We start from the raw sequence: 20,354 nt of genomic DNA, 5'->3' as shown, positions 1-20,354 counted from the left end.
CTCAGAATGAAAGATAACAGTTTTATTTATGGCTTGTACACAAAGCATAGACAGTTTTTTTTGTTTGTTTTTTTTACAACCGTTGCATCCCAGCAGTATTTAGTAAACTATTTAAAGAAAAACAAAAGTAAACCGTATTTTTAAAAACTGAACACACAACAACAACAAAAAACAAAACAATTTAAGGCACAGCAGTCATATATGCACAAATTCAAGATTTAATAGCTTAAGGCACTCTGTAATGTATGATGTTTTTCCCCCAACATTAAAAAAAAATACTCTGGAGTTACACAGTTGATATTTGAAGCATGTGAGCGCACACACACACACACACACACACACACACACACACACACACACACACACACACACACAGCTCATAACATGAGAATAAATGGATTCAACAGAGCTACAAAAAAAGAAAAATGAAATATAAACTTTTTTGTTTTCACAAATGACAAAATTGCAAACAAAAAATGAGGAAATTTCAAAAAGCATCAGAGACAAAACAGTTACAAAGAAAGAAAAATGTTATAGCTTCATGTTCAACTACAGAATAAATGTTTGAAAGACCACAATTGTTTTTACGCAAACTGTTCAAGTGTTCAGTGTCACAAAGAAAACAGGAAAACTAACTCGTATTTAAAAAAAGAAAAAGAAAAAAAGAATCAGTAGTTTTTTTGCTTCACACAAGTGCTCTTAATACAACAATAAAACATGCAATTTAAGCTGTATGTATATGTTTGCATGAATTAATTCGAATAAGTTTGCAATCGCTAAAATGTGCGATAAATACCAAAAGAGGTTTAGAGGCTGAGTTCTGTTTAGCGCTTTCACCTTTTAGGAATATCAGAAGAAATGAAAATGTAAAAAGTGGAACAAAACATGATGTACATGTTATGTTTTTACTTTGGAAGAAGCTGCCAGCATACAGACTGACAACCCTTTGCATATACATACACTTTGGATACATTTGCATAAGCTAGCCTTACCTGGTATTTGATAAATACTAACTTCTGAGGCACTAAAGGACTGAAGCGTCACCAAAACGGAACAAAACCACCACCAAATGTGCAGACTTGCCGTCTGCTGCACGTGGCAGTGTAACACTATGACCAGATTGTCTCTCCCAGGCGTTAAGGTCTGATGCTTCTTGTTGAATCCAGCCAACATTTCCTGTCTGGAGGATCAGGCTGGCTTGCACTGAGCGTGTGCGATGCATCTTTACATTATTACACCTATGCAATAAAATGTAATCGTGAAACTTAGCACTGTGCTAACATCTGTCATGTAACCTCTGAGTGGAAATGAGGATGACGTCTCTGCTGCCCGTCCACCTCACGTTGCTCAACTCAGTATGTGCTAGGAGGGTTTGACATTTCACCCATGGCCAGGACATCTGCGCGTTAAGCCTCACACGCTGGCCCCAGCAGATCGGCCTCCGTGATTTGTGAGCCCGCCTCTTCTTCTTCCTCCATCCATGGGCGTACGAGCGGAGGGATGGTTTCCATTACTGTCGCATACTGCTCCCTGCAGCGCAGAACGATTGATGGCCGCCCAGAGCCTCTCATTCTCCAGCCGCTGCTCACTGATCTACAGGCAGCAGAGATGTGTGCTTGGTGTTATTTAAACACAACAATCAAAGTGAGCTCAGAGGTCACTGGATTTGAAACATAAACCAAAAACAATCACCTGTTTCTCAAGCATTTGGATTCTCATCTCTTGACGGGCGACTGTCTCTCGCAGCTGCAAAAAACCACAACAAAAGGGTTTACTGTCATCGAAGCACTGCGGTGAATGCCGCATTTACTCACGCTTCGGATTCTTGAGTATGTTACCTGTGTCAGCTCACTACTTGAATTGCAACACCCATAAGACTCTCCTTTTGCCAAGCCATCAGTCTCCTCCAGTCCGTTCACCTTATCACAGCTCATTCGTTTTGTCTGTAAAGCCAACACAGAGAATTTAAAGTGAATATAGCCACTTTATTAAGAGTGCTTAGTGGAAATCGTATATAAACAGCAGCTGATTGCTTTACCGGTAGGTCCTTCATGCTGCCGACTGCTGCTGCAGCTGCTTTAAGCTCTTTCAGTTCTTCATACGGTAAAGTAACACTCTTAGAGAAGGAAGAGAGCTGGCCTGGAGTGAGAGGCTCCGAGTTGTCTGGTATCGGGATGACCTCTGCATCTTCGAGCTCCTGTTGGAAGAGAACATCACAAAATTAAGATAAAAAAATAAATAAATAAAAATCAAGATTTCCTTATTTATTTGTGCTTCCACAGTAACAAACCTTTCTCAGCCACAGAGGGCAGGAGCTGTCCCCGGTCTGATTCGCCATCAACATCATTGGAGTTTCCAGGAAGCAATCCTCTGTATTAACCTCCATTGTACCCCCAAGACCCCTGTCGCGACACTCCGTCTCGGCACCAAGTTCGATGTCCAGATCCATGGACGTGGATGGAGATTCCTCATGGGCCAGCCCTGACACACACACGCACACACACACACACACACACACACACACACACACACACACACACACAAATTAACTTTCAAGAAAACAAAATTAATCAGAACACAAATGTCAACAAACGTATTTACCCCTATCGGTCGACAGTCCACTGCTGTTTGAGCGGATGGTTTTTGAGTTGAGTACTTTTTCTACAAATTAGAAAAAACGGGCATTAATTAGCTGTTTTATGAAATAACTTCTGTTGGTGTCTGTGCAGTGATTTTCTAGACAGACCCATTATGATGATGGTGTGCCAACCACGGCAAGAAAGGTCTGGGACGTGGTGGAGGGAACCAAATATTGGCCTCGGCATGGCGGGGCAAACCTCAGAGCCGAATCCTTTATCAGCAGGCATCCCGAGTCTCCCATTTCCTGCGTTTCCCCAGGCAAAGATCTGATTGTCTGCAAGAAAAAAAATTATGTCATACTGTTCTGAGGAGGAAAAAAAACAAACAAACAAATACTTGATATAAATATCATAATAGTTAGCAATACATGAACCACAGTAGTGCACATGCTCTTACCCTCTGTGGCTGCAATGGTGAATCCATCTCCACAAGACACTTTGGTCACTATCTTCCCTCCAAACGGGCCAACAAGGACCTGGACACATTGGTGTTTCTTAAAGTCCTTCACGCCTAACTGCCCATACTTGTTGCAGCCAAAGGTGATCAGACGACCACGTTCTGCAAAGACAAAAATCATATGAACGAAACCTCTTTGACACAGTTATTTTTTAGAAGAGAAATGATAATAACTATTTTTTGTTGTACCATCAATGGCAGCTGTGTGTGTCTTCCCTGGAGCTATGGTCCGGATCTTGAAGTGAGACAGCTGCTTTACCAAGGTCAGTGTGGTGATGTACGGGATCCCCTGGTAACTCTGGATTGCCAAACATGAGAGAAAGAAAAAGAAAGAAAAAGGCATTTATAAGCACAGCTGCACAAAGCGGTGCGCAAGACTGTTATTATTATAGTACTTTAAATACAGCTAACTACCTCTCCGGGGTGGTTTTTGATTCCAGAGAATCCTTGAGTCAGCCCCAGCTTGTTGAAGTCATTGTTTCCACATGCCAAGACTTTGCCCATCTCGGTCAAAAAGAAAGTCCCATCACTGCTACACGACACTGATGAGATAGTTGCACCTTTAGGAATCTCCACCTGAAAACAAACAAACAAACAGCAGATGTAACATTAAATTCATTTGTATTTAACCAGCTCCTGAGAGGCCTCTGCCAAGACACTGAAGTAAGTCTTACTTGCATAGGAGAATTAAAATCATCCTCACACTCCAGGCCAAGACGTCCTGCCATGTGAAAAAAATAAATAAAAAGAGATTAAAGATGAGATGCAATCTTAAAATGCAGTACATTTAAGTGACACTTTTTCCACCTACTGGCTACAATTATGAAAGTCAAAGAAGGAAATCTGGTAGATGCTTACAAACATCAGCTAAAAACAGCAACTCTATGTACCATACTCTCCTACGCCCCACGAGTAGATGTCGCCATTCTGAGTCAGCACCACCACGTGGTTGTCTCCACAGGAAACCTGGCGCACCGGTCGCTCCTCAAAAAACTCCAGAAGAACTGGCTCCAGAATCTCCACGCCCAGCTCGCCCTCGATTCCAATGCAGCCATAATAGTCCGACCCGAACATGTACATCTGGTCTTCATCTGCAAAAGAGGCAGAGGAATTTTCGATGGCTTTACAGACCCTGTTTTCTTTTTTCAGCTTCATTTGTAGTGCTGTGCTGAACCTTTGCAGAGCCTACATTGTGGTGGGTAACACCACACGCTACATTTATACTCTATGTGCTGATGTGTCTGCATTTAACTGTTTAACAACACTAACTTTTACTGAAATGCATTAAAACAAAAGACTTCACAACATACTCCAGGCACTGTCCTTGTGCTAATTGATATACAGACACTGCAGTCTGCATTACTCAAGTGGCAACCCGGGTGGCAGGCTGAAAAACCAGGCCAACATGGAGGTGCAGTTTCTCAAACAGCCAGATATGGACATTACTCTTCGTTTTATTGCACAAAGGGATAAGAGTGTGATGGTAAAGTGGAAACTGCATGCAGGACAGAAACATCTTTGACTCTTTGCAAGCATCTTCACAGACAGCATGCTGAAGGAGTTTCTGTGTCCTCAAAATTAATCATAATTAAATAATGTACTGCATTACTTTTAAATAAAAGTAACAAGTAACGTGTAACACATTATTTATCTTGTGTAATGACCCCAACACTGCCAGCTGCAGGACAGCTTGTTTGCAGACTTCACAAACCAGTGAGTGACATTAAGGTACCTACATCACTGTGACATGTAGTTTTGGTAAACTGCATATCAGGATACAGCTTCAGTTAGGGTGCAGTGTTATATGGCTATGCTACAGCTACTGCAAACATTTACCACAGCACTATAAATCAGGCCTTAGCAGGAATCCTCTTCACTTACCAGTGACACAGGCAGTGAAGTCAGCCCCACATGCCACCTGTCGGATAGCCTTCCCTATCAGCTTCTCCACCTTCTTTGGTTGCCGATACGAGGCCTGGTCTCCGTGCCCTAGCTGGCCCACCATCTTAGCCCCGCCTTGTACATTCTGAGGGTGGAAAAAGTTCCCTGTAGTGCAGCAAAAACCAGATCAAATATGTCTTCCACAGAACGATGGATTAATACTTACAGCCCAGGTATACAGCTCCTTTTCCACTGACACAACCGCAAAGTGGTTCTCTCCTGCACACACATACTGGGCACTGCTGCCTGCTTTGAACGTGTCTAGTTTCTGAGGAGTGAACTTCCCTCCACCCCAGTAATACACATCCCTCGAGCGTTGAGTAACCACCGCGACAGGACTCTCGCTCACTGTGCTCAGCCTATTGCACAAGCACAACAAATCATTTAAATCATGTTGGAAAGATGTCGAGCCTGCTTCTATGATGGTGAACACACAGCTGAGGAATCATGAACTCACTTTGGTTTCTTCATGGCTGAATTTAGCAGGCAAACTCGCTCTTCAAGCTCCCTGTTAAACAGTGAAGCTGTCAATGAGTGGCAGATTTTTATTATAATGAGGCAATATGAGGATTCAAAGCGTTCTTACTGTCGGCAGGAGGAAATTAATGGCTGGCCGAGAATCTGCTCAGCGGTGGGCCTCTTTGCAGGATCCTGAAAGATCACAAGGGTTAGTGATATCAATCAGCTCTTTACTTAACCACAGTGTTATCCCTGGGGTCAGACGTTTGTTTTTAAACTCGAAACAACACTCTGATTGTTCTTCTCACTTACTTGATCGAGACACTCATGCACAAGTTTCACTATTGCAGATGAATAAATATCCGAGTTCAACTCCATAGTCCAGTTGCCCTGGACAATTTTCACACAGAGATTCAGAGGGTTCTGAAAAGAAAGAAAAACATTATGATAAACTCATTCTCGAGTCAAAAATCCAGAATTTACGCTCGCTACCAGAAAGCCTGAAAACCTACCGTAGCATCAAATGTCCTTGTAAGTGTTAGGAGTTCAAAAAGTACACAACCCATGGCCCAAATGTCGGATTTGAAGTTGTACTTTGCTCCCTGGCACAATTCAGGTGACATGTAATATGGAGTTCCCACACACTGGACATACAAAGGAAGGAAATGGTGCATTAAGATCATTAGTGAAACATGTTATCTCAACTTGATTCATAAACTATACCACCCTGGCATGTATCTGCAAAGCAAACTCTCAGTAAACACTTGCATTTAGTGCAGAGTCTCATTAGTAAACAGCAGCAAGGTGGCTAATGAATGCTAAACATATACACCTACTCGCTTCCATTTACAGTATGTGTGCTATTTTTGCTAAGATAATCTAAACTCAGCTATGCCTCAGCTACAAAGCAACAGAACAAGTTTATCTTTGGAATCTATGTTTAAGTAATCTATGTAAAACAGGCACAAATCTAAGAACCACACTCCCGCTACACCAAGTGTAAATAGGGTGAACGGATGATTAACAACTGTTGAGATTTCCTTAATCGTAGCCTCCAGTTTAGAGATGTCGGGGAGGGAGCCACAACTTACACTCTCCGCCATGGAAAATTCGGAGCCTAGCTTCTTTGCGAGGCCGTAGTCGCCCAGCTTAATAAGGTCAGTCTTTGTCAGGAAAATGTTGAGAGTTTTGATATCTCTGCCATTTACAAAAAGAGAGAAAAAAAATATTGTTTCATCTGCGAAAATCATCTGCCGGATACATTCAGTCAGAGCACGAACATCCTACCTGTGTAAGATCCCAGCCTTGTGAATGTGGGCCACTGCTGAAGTAATCTGGTACAGGTACCATATGACCACCTGAAGAAAACATGTTCAAGATTCACATAGAACAGCAAAGAACATAACAATTTTGTTTAAAATAAACAGCCTGTCATAGTCCATTCATACCTTCTCGCTGAACAGTGTCCCCTTTTGCTGGACGATTTTATCATACAGATTTCCGCCTGCAATGACAGGACAATTTATCACCTGGTCACAGATGAGCAACACCCAAACTAACCTCAATCAGATCATCAGAGGTTAGCAGTGCACTGGCTTACCATTGCAATACTCCAACTCAATGAGCAGAGTGTTTTTATCCATGAAATGGTTGAAGTAGGCTATGATGTTTTTGTGCTCCAGGATGGAGAGGATGCTTATTTCATTCATGACATCTCTGCGCTCCTTATCTGAAAGTGAGTTCAGGTCGACCTCCTTCCATACCACCAGAGAGTTATCCTATAGGGAAACAAACCAAATAAATAAGAGCCTCAATTAGAGAGGTCTCAAGATGTTATTAGAATAGCAGCTAATCTTGCAGATACATATTACAAAGGGACTAACAGGCAATGCATGAGAGAGTCATTCATCTTGTTTTCACCCAAGAATTTCTCAGAGCCACAGTGAGAAATACCAAGGATGTGCACAGAGGAGAACAGTGAGGCATTCAATTTTAATAGAAGACACTTGCAGGTCATAATATATTAGCAAGGCATTTCCTCACATAGCATTAGGTATGAAGAAAACCATGCCAATAAATCACGAGAACAAAATCAGGCTATGCTGATACCCTGCTTACCTCTGTCCTTCTGTACAGAGTCGCTTCACCAAACGCCCCCCTCCCCAGGATCCGGATAGGAATGTAATGCAACTTCTCCTCTTCGCCATTAAAATGGGTTAAAGCTGATCGCTCACTGACCACAGACCCGCTGCTCAAATCCGAGCTTATCGAGTCCAGATGTCTCTCATAGCCCTCCAGTGACATTTCTCTTTAGAAACTTGTTAGCCAATGGCAGTGATGGAAATAACCTGAACAGGCCCGACGACAACTCTTTCTGGAAGACTCCTAGAAAGCCGCACACGCGTCTAACATGCTACAGCTGTCGGCTAATGAAAAAAAAACCCGTCAAATTTCGGGTGGAGTCAGATTTCTCAAAGCTACTTATAGAATATAACGACTGTTATAGACAACGTAGCTAAACGCGTGCAACTACAGTAGTTGCACTAGTGTCAAGCACGACACAACAAAAATGAGAACGTTCAGTCAAATTTTCTGTGAATTTTCAAAATAAACGATCTAACTTCTGTCGTGTCGCTGTGCGTTTTATATTGAAGGTCACGACGCTTATTTCCGGGAACATTACTGGTGTGTTTTGTCAGTTAGCTTGACTTGGCTAATAAGTTAGCAAAACGAGATTACAGCCCGGCCGACAGAGTCAAATACTAAATTGCTGAGTACATGATACTCTGATAAAATAGTTTCGGGAGGTCTTCTTAAGAAATACAGAAGTTACGAGCGTTTAAAATGAGCTGACCTCGCACACACAAACAACAACAACACCGACAACTCGCCCATCCTTTCCTCGCGCTCAGACCCGGAAACTGTCAAGCGCGGTCTGTCTCTTGGTTGAAACATCAACACTTCTCGGCCTTCTCGAGTCTTGCATATGTATTACTATTTTTATTTATTCATTTTGACCCCTATGCCTACAGTTGTAGCTACTATACACTAACACACGTACCATAAAATATGCATCAGGACAAGCAAGACATGTATACTAGTTTTGTTTTTGTTTTTTATGAAAAATTAAAAAGATTAATTTTTGTTGTCATAGCACAGATACTGTACGGCGAAATTTCAGAGTGCTACATCTGAAGACATGTTAAGACATGTAAAACACAATGAAACAGACAATATAGAAGCAACAACGTAATAAAACAGCTCAGATGGGGAGGCCATAAACAGCAATAAATTGACAAGATACTAAAGTCACATATATATCAAGTTATTGCACTGGGCAATTAAACTGAGTATTGCCGGTGTTAGAAACCTGCATTAATGTCCTTCCAACCAAGAAAAGAAATGGTTTCCTGAGGTATTTGCTCTGCTTTTGATGCTTCTGCACCCTTTGCACTCTTTTCTTGTCAGCCACTGTATAGGCAGCCTACCACACAGTTATGACATATGTCAACACACTCTCAACTGTAGTGCAGTAAAAGGTCACCAGGAGTCTCTAATATTGATTAAAGGTGATACCATAAAAGGTGATTGACTGATTTTAATTATTGCATGTGTTGCTGGACTATCAGATTAATAAATTACTCTGACAGACTAATAATTTTATAGCTTTGTCAACTATCACTGTATTTTAAGGCAGCACATGCATTACAACAATCTGTTAAATCATCCTCTGGTTCTGGGAGTCTATGAGGCTTTTCTTTTTGTTTGAGTCAGCTTCAAGTGGGCATTAGTGGAACTGCACTTTTTAGCTCTTCCACGTTGGCTGTTTTTAAGGCCTGCAGGGGGAGCCAAAATAACATCCATGTGAATTGCAGGTCTCAGTATTTCTCAGCAGAACATTGCAGTGTTATGATATGATCAGGTCTTCTTTCACTGTAGCTGTCCATTCTGTGGTTTTAATGTTATGTGGCTAATCAGTGTATACGTGAGCAGCATACAAGTCACTGCACAGTCCCAGATGCACTGTGCAATACAACAGAGAAAAAAGTGATTCTTCCTTGCCCCATAAGGGGTCACTTAGAGACTGTAATAGCAAAGTATGGGAGTCAGCATGAGTCAGTATGGCAAGAGAAAAGTACATTAAATTAGCCTGTCATTGGGAGGATATGGAAATATGTGACTTTAAGTAATAGCCTTCTTTTAACAGCTCTGACAAGGCTAAGTAGATAATTTTAAGTTGGTTTTAATTTTAATTCTGTTTAACTAGGTTTTTTGGGGGCGAATACTTACATAAACCAAAAAAGACCACGACACCCTGTAGGACGGATCGGGTTTACAAATATTTAAGCTAAAAGCACAAGGGTGTGAAGAATTTTGGACCAATATCATTATTTACATTAATGATTTGAAAATTAATTAATTTTGTTTGTGTCGTTATATAAGCCCTCTTTTGTACAAGGAAAAGGAACTTCATTAATACCATAGCACCTTTATTTATAATGTCAGTGCGCCCCAGGGTGGCTGTGGCTATAATGTAGCTGCCATCACCAGTGTGTGAATGTGTGTGTGAATGACTGGATGACTGGTTGTGTAAAGCGCTTTGGGGTCCTTAGTGGCTAGTAAAAGCGCTATACAAATACAGGCCATTTACCATAATGCACTTCAACATAAAACCTGGGTTCACAATATGCTGTGCATATACAAATAGCATAAACCATAATACTACTACTACTACTACTAATAATAATTATATAACAAAACAAAACAAATACTTATCAGTTTTAAAGTCTCTCAGCTCACCATTTTTAAATTCGTACATCCCGGGTATCTATAATATAAGTTCAGAGCATTCATCACTCATCCGTATGCCTATATGAGGCCACCGGGTGGCTTGTGAAGACGTAAAACAACTCCTTTGGGGAGGGGGGTTAAAGAGGAAGATACTCATGTTATATTGGGTATAATATACCTAGCTCTGTCAGTAATGTGTAAAACACTGTGTGCCAAATAAGTGGCTGAAGGGCGTCAGTTTCACATTCCTTCTTTGCAGGAGGCAAGGGAAGATTCATATGACATTTAAACGAAAGCATATTTTCAATAAAACACCCAAGTGGAAATAATATATGGGAATTGGAATATCTTGAAAGCATGACAGGACTTCAATAATGTTTAAATAATTTAGTGACTGAGTCACTCCTGTCTGTGTGTGAAGTTGTACTTTTATGATCCACAGATCAGATGGGCCACAATACTTTCAGATATACAAACCTGTAAGTGCATAGCAACCAAGACACGTTCGGTGTAGTTTTCAATATTTTGACCGCAAATTCAAAGTGACTTGAGGTTGTGACAACAGTGACTGCTGTTGTGATTTGGCACTATATAAATAAAACTGAACTGAATTGATTTTCTGTTATCAGGGATTCCAGTTTACGTTTAATGGACTGGCACAGACACAGAGCGTTAGTGATGAACAGGAATGCCAGAGAAGAAATGAGAACTGAGAAATTGGAACATTTTTATGTCCATTTTTTGCAGATTGATCATCAGGAGTGCTGAATGCTAATAACCCCTGTTGTTACTGCACTTGTTATTGTTTGACACCAGAAGTTTCATTTCCCTCTTTTTGGGTCAAATGTTAACTATATAAGTTGCTGAACATGCACTTAGAGAATTAAGATTATTTCAACATCTGTCAGAACCACTGCATAAAAAAGAAAGGAGTACATTTCGTACATGCACAGTATTAAGCTTTTTCACAGCTAGTAATAAAAAAATCTTTTCACTTGTGTAACATAAAAAAACATCCATATTGAAATTAGTCTTAATAAATTATGTAAGAGCACAGTATAATTTGCAATATTTGTTTGGTTATTCAATGGCTCAAACATGTCTTTCCAAGTTTGTCCTGAACATATTCTAATATTTACGATGACTGCACAAATTGGCAGTAGGCATCCACATTCACTGGTTACTTTCTATCACTGGTCATTGGTACACCTGTTCAACTGCTTGTTAAAGCAAATACCTAATTAGCCAATCATACGGCCGCAGCTCAAGAGATTTAGCCAAGCAGACATGCTCAATATGACCTGCTGAAGCATCAAATGATGAAATAGGAAAAAAGAGAAGATTTCAGTGACTTTGGATGTGTTATGGTTGCTGGTGCATGACAGGCTGGTCTGAGTATCTTAGAAACTGCTGATTTACTGTGATTTTTCCACGCAACCATCTCTTGTATTTACAGAGAGTGGTGTAAAATGAGAAAATATCCAGTGAGTGGGGGTCCAGGCACACCCAATAAAGCCACTCTGAATTTTACACATGCGCTTGACATATAAGTTACACTGATTTGTGTATTTTGGTAATGAAAAAGTTCAAAACCACATCACTAATAAGTTATTGCAGTACAAGCTCAAATTAATTATGCAGTTCACAGTAGTTTAGTGGTTTTGCAGCAATTATGGTAACCAGTGGGACTGAGGGGGATGCTGAGAAGACAGGCCCAGGCACGTCAGGCTTCGGGACCAAAAAAGAGCTCATTCCTCAGCTTCTGAAGCTAGCTTGAAAGCATGAGCCTACATGAAAGTTGCAACAGAAATGGAAATGTGTTATGGATGTTGTGCAATCAGACTCAGCTGTCGTAGTGTGTGGGGAGTTCACTGGTCAACTTACAAGCCTCCTATTTGTCGCCTGGTGCAGAAGGTTTTGCACTTTTATAGCTGTGGATGCTTTTTTCTATTAGTGGACTATACATAGAGTATATAGTTGTAAACATACATATTGACTTGAACAACCACGAACAACTGATATGAACCAGTTCTGACTCTAGAAATGCCTTGTTCATATCAGAAGTCAGACATGAACGAGGTAGGATAACGCGCCATGTCCCAAAGCTCAAATCATCTCAAACTGGTTTTCTTGAACATAATGAGTTCATTGTACTCAAATGGCCTCCACAGTAACCAGTAGAGCACCCGTGGGATGTGGTGAAATGACAGATTTGCATCACTGATGTGTAGCCAACATATTTGTAGTAGCTGCTATCATGTCAGCACAGGCCAAAATCTCTGAGAAATGTTTCCAGCACCTTGTTCAATCTCTGTCATGAAGACGTCAATCAGTTTTGAAGGCAAAAGTCCAGCAAGGTGTACCTAATAAAGTGTCTAGTAAGTGTAATTGTTTGATTTTTTGTTCTTATGCACACCATCTTTTAAAAACAGGTTATCATTCTTGATTGAAGTTGTTAGTTGGAGACAATTTGGAAATTATGTTCTTAACAGGTAATTTAAGTTCTTTATGTAAACAGTCATACACTGTGTGCACAATTATTAGGCAAGTGGGTATTTTGGCCATATCATATTTTTTACGCATATTTTCCAACTTCAAGATGAATAAACTTGAGTGCTTATTGGATTTAAGTGTATCAGGTGATCTGTATTTGCATAATGAGTGAGGGTGTGGCCTAAGTAGATCAACACTCTATATAAAGGTGTGCATAATTATTAGGCAGCTTCTCTCCCTCAGGCAAAATGGGCAAAAAAAAGTGATTTAAATGGACTCTGAAAAGTCAAAAATTGTAAAAAGTCTTTCAGAAGGATGCTGCACTCTTGAAATTGCAAAGATATTGGGGCGTGACCACAGAACCATCAAACGTTTTGTTGCAAATAGCCAACAGGGTTGCAAGAAACGCATTGAGCATAAAAGATGCAAGTTAACTGCCAAAGATTTGAGAACAATCAAACGTGAAGCTACCAGGAACCCATTATCCTCCAGTGCTGCCATGCTCCTGAACTGCAACCTACCCAGAGTGTCCAGAAGGTGTTCAGTTCTTAGAGACATGGCCAAGGTAAGGAAGGCTGAAACCCGACCACCACTGAACAAAACACACAAGTTGAAACGTCAAGACTGGGCCAAGAAATATCTGAACAGACATTTTTCAAAGGTTTTATGGACTCATGAGATGAGAGTGACTCTTGATGGACCAGATGGATGGGCCAGTGGCTGGATCAGTAACAGACACAGAGCTCCACTTCGACTTAAACGCCGGCAAGGTGGAGGTGGGGCAATGGTATGGGCTGGTATTATTAAAGATGAGCTGGTTGGACCTCTTCAGGTTGAAGATGGCCTGAAAATCAACTCCAAAACCTACTGTTAGTTTTTAGAAGCAGTTGCACAGGAAAAAGTCTGCATCTTTTAAGAAGACCATGATTTTTATGCAGGACAATGCTCCATCACGTGCATCAAAGTACTCCACTGCATGGCTAGCCAGTAAAGGCCTTAAGGATGAAAAGAAACAGTACACCTCTCTGAAAAGTGTCTGGGAGGCTGTGGTTGCTGCTGCACAAAAAGTTAACTGACAGACTCCATGAATAGAAGGCTTGTGACAGTGATTGAAAAGAAGGATGGCTATATTAGTCACTGATTTTTAAAAAAATTTTTTTTTATTTTGACACATTTTACATTTTCAAAATTACACAGTGTACATTTTGAGTTGTTTTATTATTCTCACTGTAACATTTGCAAATAAACTAGTGAGATGGGAAAATGTTCATTTTTTTCATTTAGTTGCCTAATAATTCTGCACATATAAATATTCTCTTAAAGACAAAACCTCACTTTTACATTCTTAAACATTTGGGTTTAGATTAATTAACATTTTGGATTGACCAAGAGCACTGTCCTTGATCCATAATGAAAATTAATCCTCAAAAATACAACTTGGTTAATAATTGTGCACACAGTGTATTTGATGGGGACTTTATATATTTATTTTTTATCTATTAATCCAAAATGTTTAGGGAGAGTTTTCATATTAATTAGTCTATGACAAAATGATAAAGGCTTCATGAGGCATGTGAGTCCATGAGACATGCCTTGTGTCTGTATATAAGGAGGGGAAAGCAGCTCAGTGGGCAGAACCTGCAGCATTGCAATGGAGACTTCACAGAGGACAAGATCAGTTAGGCCAACGTTTCCTCCAGTTTTCTTCAAAAGCTACAACATATCCGGACAAGGTATGGCACTGAATTCCTATTTGATTTTTATTTTGTGCATTTCTACAGTTTTCCCACTCTTTTCCTTCATAAATGCAGATCAGCCTGTGATTTTATGTATTCACATTTTTTTGGTAGTTGTATAATTTTTAACAAATGAAGAATTTGTGGTATTATGCCCAAATAACTGTAGTTTTAAAGTGATATTTATTATAATTATTATTCATTATGCTACCTACACATTAGTAAAGCCGTAGGGAGAATAATAGATGGCCCAAAGGATGGGAATAAAACGTCTAATAGTTTAAATTTGATAGTTTTATAATATATTTTTCCGAGTTACTTCAGTCTAATTTCTAGCTTTTTACTTATTTGCTGCATTTCTGAATCATCTTCAAGTGTCAACAACCAGATTTAAATGAAAAGTGTTTATCTGAAAATCTTTTTTTTGTTTTCAAAATTTGTATGTTTGACCATGCAGGTGGAGATGGATTTAATCGATGGGTTTTACTGTGCTTGGGACTCTTGAATGCTGTGCTGCTGATAGTCGCTGTTGTTTTTGCGATTAAGTGTGAGTGTAACAGCTCATGTGATGATACGGTTTACTTGTGCTTGGTTGTGTAACAATATTGGTTAGCCAATACAATAATTGTTGAACTCTCAGCAACCACACAAGGGGAAATGCACATTTTCCATATTTCAAAACACTAATCATTTCATAATGATGAACTAATTATATTAATATATCTGTCTCTCTTACCTGTGTAGGTGCCAAAGTCAAAGAGGGCTCCTTGCACATTTCCAACCCAGCTGTAACACAGCTCTTCAATGAGCTCGACTATCTCCGAAGCAACCACAGTGATGTGATCGAAGCCGAAGAGGAGGCCAAGAAGGCGTTAGAGAGCGCGATCAACAACCACAAAGAAGTAAAGGTGAAAACTGAGCAGCTGAAGACCGTCAATGATGGTTATGAGAAACAGATGGGAGCCCTGCAAATAGAGAAGACAAACCTAAAGTCCAACATATCAGTTTTAGGTGAGAAGTTTTGTTTTAATCTGTGAACTCTGAATACATTAAAGTACCTGAAATGACAAGAAATCCTTTGTTTCTCTCAGAGAACTCTTGTGATAAATGCGCTCCTGGATGGATTCTTTTCAACTCGTCCTGCTATTTCTTCTCTTCCACCGAGTCCTCTGCTGTCAAAAGGAACTGGCATGAGAGCAGAGTGGACTGTGTTAGTCGTGGCTCTGACCTTGTTGTGATTGATAACCAACAGGAGCAGGTGGGTTGAAAATAAGAGAGAAGAAGCTTGAAAACAGATAAGTTATCTACATACATCGTCCACAGACATACAATAGTCACTGAATATGTCTGTGAAGGTTCTCAGTCATCCAGGTCATCGTAGTCAAAGGAGCTTGCAAAGAAAAGCGTCTGGACTTCTTTAAGTTGCTTGAAGACGTTTCACCTCTCATCCGAGAAGCTTCTTCAGTTCTAAGGTCAAATGGTGGAGAGTCCCAGATATAAACCCAGTGGGAGTTTCCCCCCACAGAGGGACAAAAGGACCCCCTGATGATCCTCTAATCACCTGAGCCAAGGTGGGAAACTGGGCGTGGGTCCCAATCAGCCAGAGTTTCGGGTGTGTTCATTGTGAAACCTGGCCCCACCTTATCATGCGATTTCCTGAGGTCAGATGGCCCAGCATGTGAGTGGGCGTTAAGGCGTCTGGGGAGGGATCTCAAAACTGGATTATAGATGGCAGAGAGTTGGTGTCGTAAGCCCCGCCTCTGTTCAAAGATGGTCGCTCACAGTGGACATAGATGCTTCTTTCACTCCTCTTTCAAACCATCTGTCCTCTCTGTCCAAAATGTGAACATTGGCATCCTCGAAAGAGTGTCCTTTATCCTTAAGATGCAGATGGAGTGCTGAGTCTTGTCCTGTGGAGGTGGCTCTTCTGTGTTGTGCCATGCGCTTGTGAAGTGGCTAACTGAAGAAGCTTCTCGGATGAGAGGTGAAACGTCTTCAAGCAACTTAAAGAAGTCCAGACACTTTTCTTTGCAAGCTCCTTTGACAATAGTCACTGAAAGTGATTAGCAAAGATTTTTAAATGTAGCCTTAAGGCTGTTTAGGAGTTTCTGTGTTTGCATCCCACAGGCAATCGTGGCCAGTTTTGTAAGTAGGCAATTTACAATTTTTATTGACTAAATTTTAAATGTATTTTTCTCTTTTTTTGCTCACATAGGCATTCGTGAGTAACACCATCAAACTTCTAAAAAACAATCCTCATCAGTGGGTGAACGGATTCTGGGTTGGTCTTACTGACATAGCGACAGTGGGGACATGGGTGTGGCTTAATAATGTCACAGAGGTGGAACAAAGGTAAGAAAAGACAGATTATTAATTATAGATTTTTATAGATCATTTCCACTTAATTATCTGTCTCGCCTTTTCTCAGGTACTGGATGGATGGAGAACCAAATGTTGAGGAGGAAAATTGTGTGATTATCATTTACTCCTCCTCTAATCCCTGGAAGACCCGCTATGATGGAAACTGCAATGGGCATAACTTAGACTGGATATGTGAAGTACCATCAAGATAGTCTTGATTCACTCCAGAAACCTGGAATGATTCATATGTTTTATGTTTGGGGCATTTTTAAACTTGTATCATTCAAACTGTATTAAAGTCAATGAAAAGTGTATTACAGTTCAGTAAACAATATTAAAATGTTTTGGAAATTTCTATATCTTACATGGACACATGAGTTTTATAATCCGCTTACATCCAATAGAAAGATTTGCTGTGCTGGAGTTCGTACATCTACCAAGTTAAATCATTATGATCATTAGTACCACATTAGCATCAGTGTACTGGAGTCACAGGAGCCCCAGTTTCATTGTGTTTGGCAGTGTAGAGAGATCAAAATATTGTGTGGAGAGATCAGAGTGATGTCAGAACAAAGTTAACTAGGTTTACACACAAAGAAACCCATATGGAAAAGAAAAAACTTATAAAAGACTTGCATAAGATGTGGCCTACTTCATATAGTGAATCATATAAGGCTTATATGATTTACTCATGAAAGTGGCCACTTTCTCATTACTTTCATATATTGTTTTAGGAAGTATCCAAAACATAAGTTTCATTTATATAATTTTTGGAAAGAAAATTATATAAAAAAAATTATATATATATAGAAAGAAAACCAAAGGGGAGAAGAGACGGTGAGAAGGGGGGGGAAGAGAGAGAAAAAAAAAAGAACTCCTGGGTCACCTGTATGGAGAAAAAAAACAAACAAACAAAAAAAACAAACAGAGGAGACAGCAAACAACAAAGAGCAACATAATAATAGAGAAAACAAAGCACCATCACAATAAACTAGCTAGTCATAGATATCAATATTTACTAAATAATAAACGATATTGTGCAGCACGCAAGATAGACAGCGCACAGTGTGCTTTGAGGCAGCAGCCAAGAAAGCTTTAGTCCGCGTCTGTGAATACCCATGTGTGCATACCTGTGTGGATCAGCATGCTTGCATTCCAAAGGTTTCTCCATGTAATGATCTGCTAGGGAGTGTGGGGGGGCCACAGCCCCGTCCTCCAGGGTGTGAAGCGGGTATGGAGGAGATCAAAACTCCAGACATCCAGAGGCCCCCAGAACACAAGAGACCATGGAAGACCAACAGAGGGGCAGCCGCGCCACTGTTCCAGTAAGAGCCGAGGAGAGTCCCAGATGAGGGCTCGCCCAGCAGCCGCGGAGCAGAAGTCAGGGGGAGTTGCAGTGACGCGCCCGTGAGCTCCGCCGGCCCCCAGCTGTGCCTGAGTGACCGAGCCCCAGGCCGAGAGGCCGGGGGCACCCCACCTCCAAAGGGGCCCGAGCGAGCCCCAGGCCCCAGGCCCCGACAAGCGGCCGCCAAGGAGTGAGCCGGTGTGTACCCGGACGCCCACCCCCAGACACAAAGAACCACCAACACACCGACACCTGAGGGAGTCCGCCACCGGCAGGGGAAGTGGTGGTGGGTGGAGATAGGCCTCCAAACCTTGGAGGGCCTGAGGTGTCCCCAGAGAGGTGGCGTCTGATACCCAACCTGACATATAGACACAGACATACAGGCACACACAGACACAAACATCCATTCCCACCCTCATGCTCTCATATGCACTTACTCCACACTCAACCAACGTGGAGACAGACATAAAGAGACGTTGTACACATGATCACACTCCCCAAGCGTACTCTACAAACCGGGTCTAGGTACCCCCGCCCCTGGAGGGGGGAATTGCACCCAGACCCAGGTGGTGTTACCCTTTTCCCTGCGGTGGGGAGAGGCAGACCACCCCGACTCCGCAGCAGCAGGGAGGCCCCACACCCCAGACCACAGTCGGACGGCCAACTCCTCCTACTAGCCCTCCCGCTCCAGCAGGCCGCAGAGAATGGGGGTGGGAGAAGACTCCAAACCTCCCTCCACCCGCTCATTGTAGTGTTGATGCATATGTGTTCTAAGGTGCAATTAAAACCCAGGAGGGCATGGAGCTACCTGCCAAGGAGCAGCAGGTAAGCGCATAGTCCCTCCTGCTAGCCCTCAATGACTAAGTGTATTTAAAATTGAGAGGTGGGCAACGACGTCAGGGGTGAGGTATACACCCTGATGGTGATTTGGACTCCGTGATTGTGCCCACCCCCAAGATCCTATATGTATGTGTAATGAGAGTGTGAATAATGTGAATGTCTAAGTTGTGGGATAAAATTGAGGCAGAGGCAGCCAGAAGGGGACGGGGGGGGGGTAGCCTCCTCTGCACCCTGGTGACATACCCCCACTCCAAGGCCCTGCATGTGTGGGTGGTTGTGGAGGAGCGGGAAGAGGGAGGCAGCTGGAGATGGGGAGGGAAGGAAGGGAGGGGCCTACTGGGGTCAGCGGGGGAGCTGACCCCAGTAGGCACCCCCACCCTCCGCGACCCGCCAGGGAAGGGGGGCCCAGGCCCATCAGACCGGGGCCCAGTGCAGTAGCGCCCTCCGGCTCCACAGAGCCCTGGACAGTCCACCCAACCCCACCACAGAGAAAACTGCACCCACCCCACCATCCACACATCTTCCAGACTACATAAGACAGTAAACGCCCAGGCTGAGATCTTCCTCCACCTCTCCTGTATCTCCCCCTCCTGCAGAGAGTTCCTGAAGAGAAGAAAGCTCCTGCAAGATGTGACCATCCCCCCCACCAGTTGAAGAGCCCCCCAGGCGGCTCGACGCACCGGCGGCACCCTGCTCCAGGGCCGGGCCCCCATGCACCCACCCGCCCACAACCCCGGCAACACACCAACCAGGACCCAAGCCCCCGAGGCCCGGCCCGGGCCCCAGCCCAGAGACGGAGCGCCCCCAGAACCTCACGCCCATCCCGGACTCACCCAGGGGCAGCCAGGGTTGTGGGTTGGTCTTACTGACATAGCAACAGTGGGGACATGGGTGTGGCTTAATAATGTCACAGAGGTGGAACAAAGGTAAGAAAAGACAGATTATTAATTATAGATTTTTATAGATCATTTCCACTTAATTATCTGTCTCGCCTTTTCTCAGGTACTGGATGGATGGAGAACCAAATGTTGAGGAGGAAAATTGTGTGATTATCATTTACTCCTCCTCTAATCCCTGGAAGACCCGCTATGATGGAAACTGCAATGGGCATAACTTAGACTGGATATGTGAAGTACCATCAAGATAGTCTTGATTCACTCCAGAAACCTGGAATGATTCATATGTTTTATGTTTGGGGCATTTTTAAACTTGTATCATTCAAACTGTATTAAAGTCAATGAAAAGTGTATTACAGTTCAGTAAACAATATTAAAATGTTTTGGAAATTTCTA

The 20,354-nt window shown here is 42.1% G+C and overlaps 2 protein-coding genes and 1 long non-coding RNA gene across 3 annotated transcripts; 2 read left to right on the top strand and 1 right to left on the bottom strand.

Moving 5' to 3' along the window:
* Positions 1-7: 7 nt before the first annotated feature.
* Positions 8-8,420, bottom strand: nek9 (NIMA related kinase 9). Its single transcript, XM_085441172.1, has 23 exons — positions 7,615-8,420; positions 7,097-7,274; positions 6,945-7,000; positions 6,784-6,854; positions 6,588-6,693; positions 6,009-6,140; positions 5,809-5,919; positions 5,624-5,688; positions 5,495-5,545; positions 5,204-5,396; positions 4,978-5,122; positions 3,987-4,187; positions 3,771-3,817; positions 3,511-3,672; positions 3,286-3,394; positions 3,037-3,198; positions 2,747-2,914; positions 2,602-2,661; positions 2,291-2,481; positions 2,039-2,197; positions 1,839-1,943; positions 1,693-1,746; positions 8-1,593 (listed from the first exon to the last, which is right to left on the bottom strand). The coding sequence occupies exons 1-23, from the start codon at positions 7,798-7,800 to the stop codon at positions 1,414-1,416; spliced, it is 2,892 nt and encodes a 963-aa protein (XP_085297298.1). The 5' UTR covers positions 7,801-8,420; the 3' UTR covers positions 8-1,413.
* Positions 8,421-14,426: 6,006 nt separating this feature from the next.
* LOC146686624 (uncharacterized) lies at positions 14,427-17,234 on the top strand. Its single transcript, XM_085441490.1, has 6 exons — positions 14,427-14,513; positions 14,974-15,063; positions 15,261-15,527; positions 15,608-15,774; positions 16,732-16,868; positions 16,945-17,234. The coding sequence occupies exons 1-6, from the start codon at positions 14,432-14,434 to the stop codon at positions 17,087-17,089; spliced, it is 888 nt and encodes a 295-aa protein (XP_085297616.1). The 5' UTR covers positions 14,427-14,431; the 3' UTR covers positions 17,090-17,234.
* A 2,686-nt stretch (positions 17,235-19,920) lies between these two features.
* LOC146686623 (uncharacterized) lies at positions 19,921-20,354 on the top strand. Its single transcript, XR_014916652.1, has 2 exons — positions 19,921-19,988; positions 20,065-20,354. It is a non-coding gene; the product is annotated as an uncharacterized LOC146686623 (long non-coding RNA).

Source organism: Copadichromis virginalis, linkage group LG19 (genome assembly GCF_057382275.1).
Source record: "Copadichromis virginalis isolate Kocher_CV1m ecotype Utaka linkage group LG19, C_Virginalis_male_GT1.1, whole genome shotgun sequence".
In the NCBI taxonomy this organism is placed as follows: Eukaryota; Metazoa; Chordata; class Actinopteri; order Cichliformes; family Cichlidae; genus Copadichromis; species Copadichromis virginalis.
Note: the sequence above shows the minus strand (reverse complement) of the source record. Positions and strands in the feature narration are given on the sequence as shown.

Coding starts and splice junctions, on each gene's coding strand:
- nek9 (XM_085441172.1), bottom strand. CDS start 7,800: ATGTCACTGGAGGGCTATGAGAGACATCTGGACTCGATAAGCTCGGAT. Junction 4,188..4,977: donor CTTCACTGCCTGTGTCACTG/GTAAGTGAAGAG, acceptor CCTCTTTTGCAG/ATGAAGACCAGATGTACATG. Junction 2,198..2,290: donor GCCCTCTGTGGCTGAGAAAG/GTTTGTTACTGT, acceptor CTCTTCCAACAG/GAGCTCGAAGATGCAGAGGT.
- LOC146686624 (XM_085441490.1), top strand. CDS start 14,432: ATGGAGACTTCACAGAGGACAAGATCAGTTAGGCCAACGTTTCCTCCA. Junction 14,514..14,973: donor CTACAACATATCCGGACAAG/GTATGGCACTGA, acceptor TTGACCATGCAG/GTGGAGATGGATTTAATCGA. Junction 16,869..16,944: donor GTCACAGAGGTGGAACAAAG/GTAAGAAAAGAC, acceptor GCCTTTTCTCAG/GTACTGGATGGATGGAGAAC.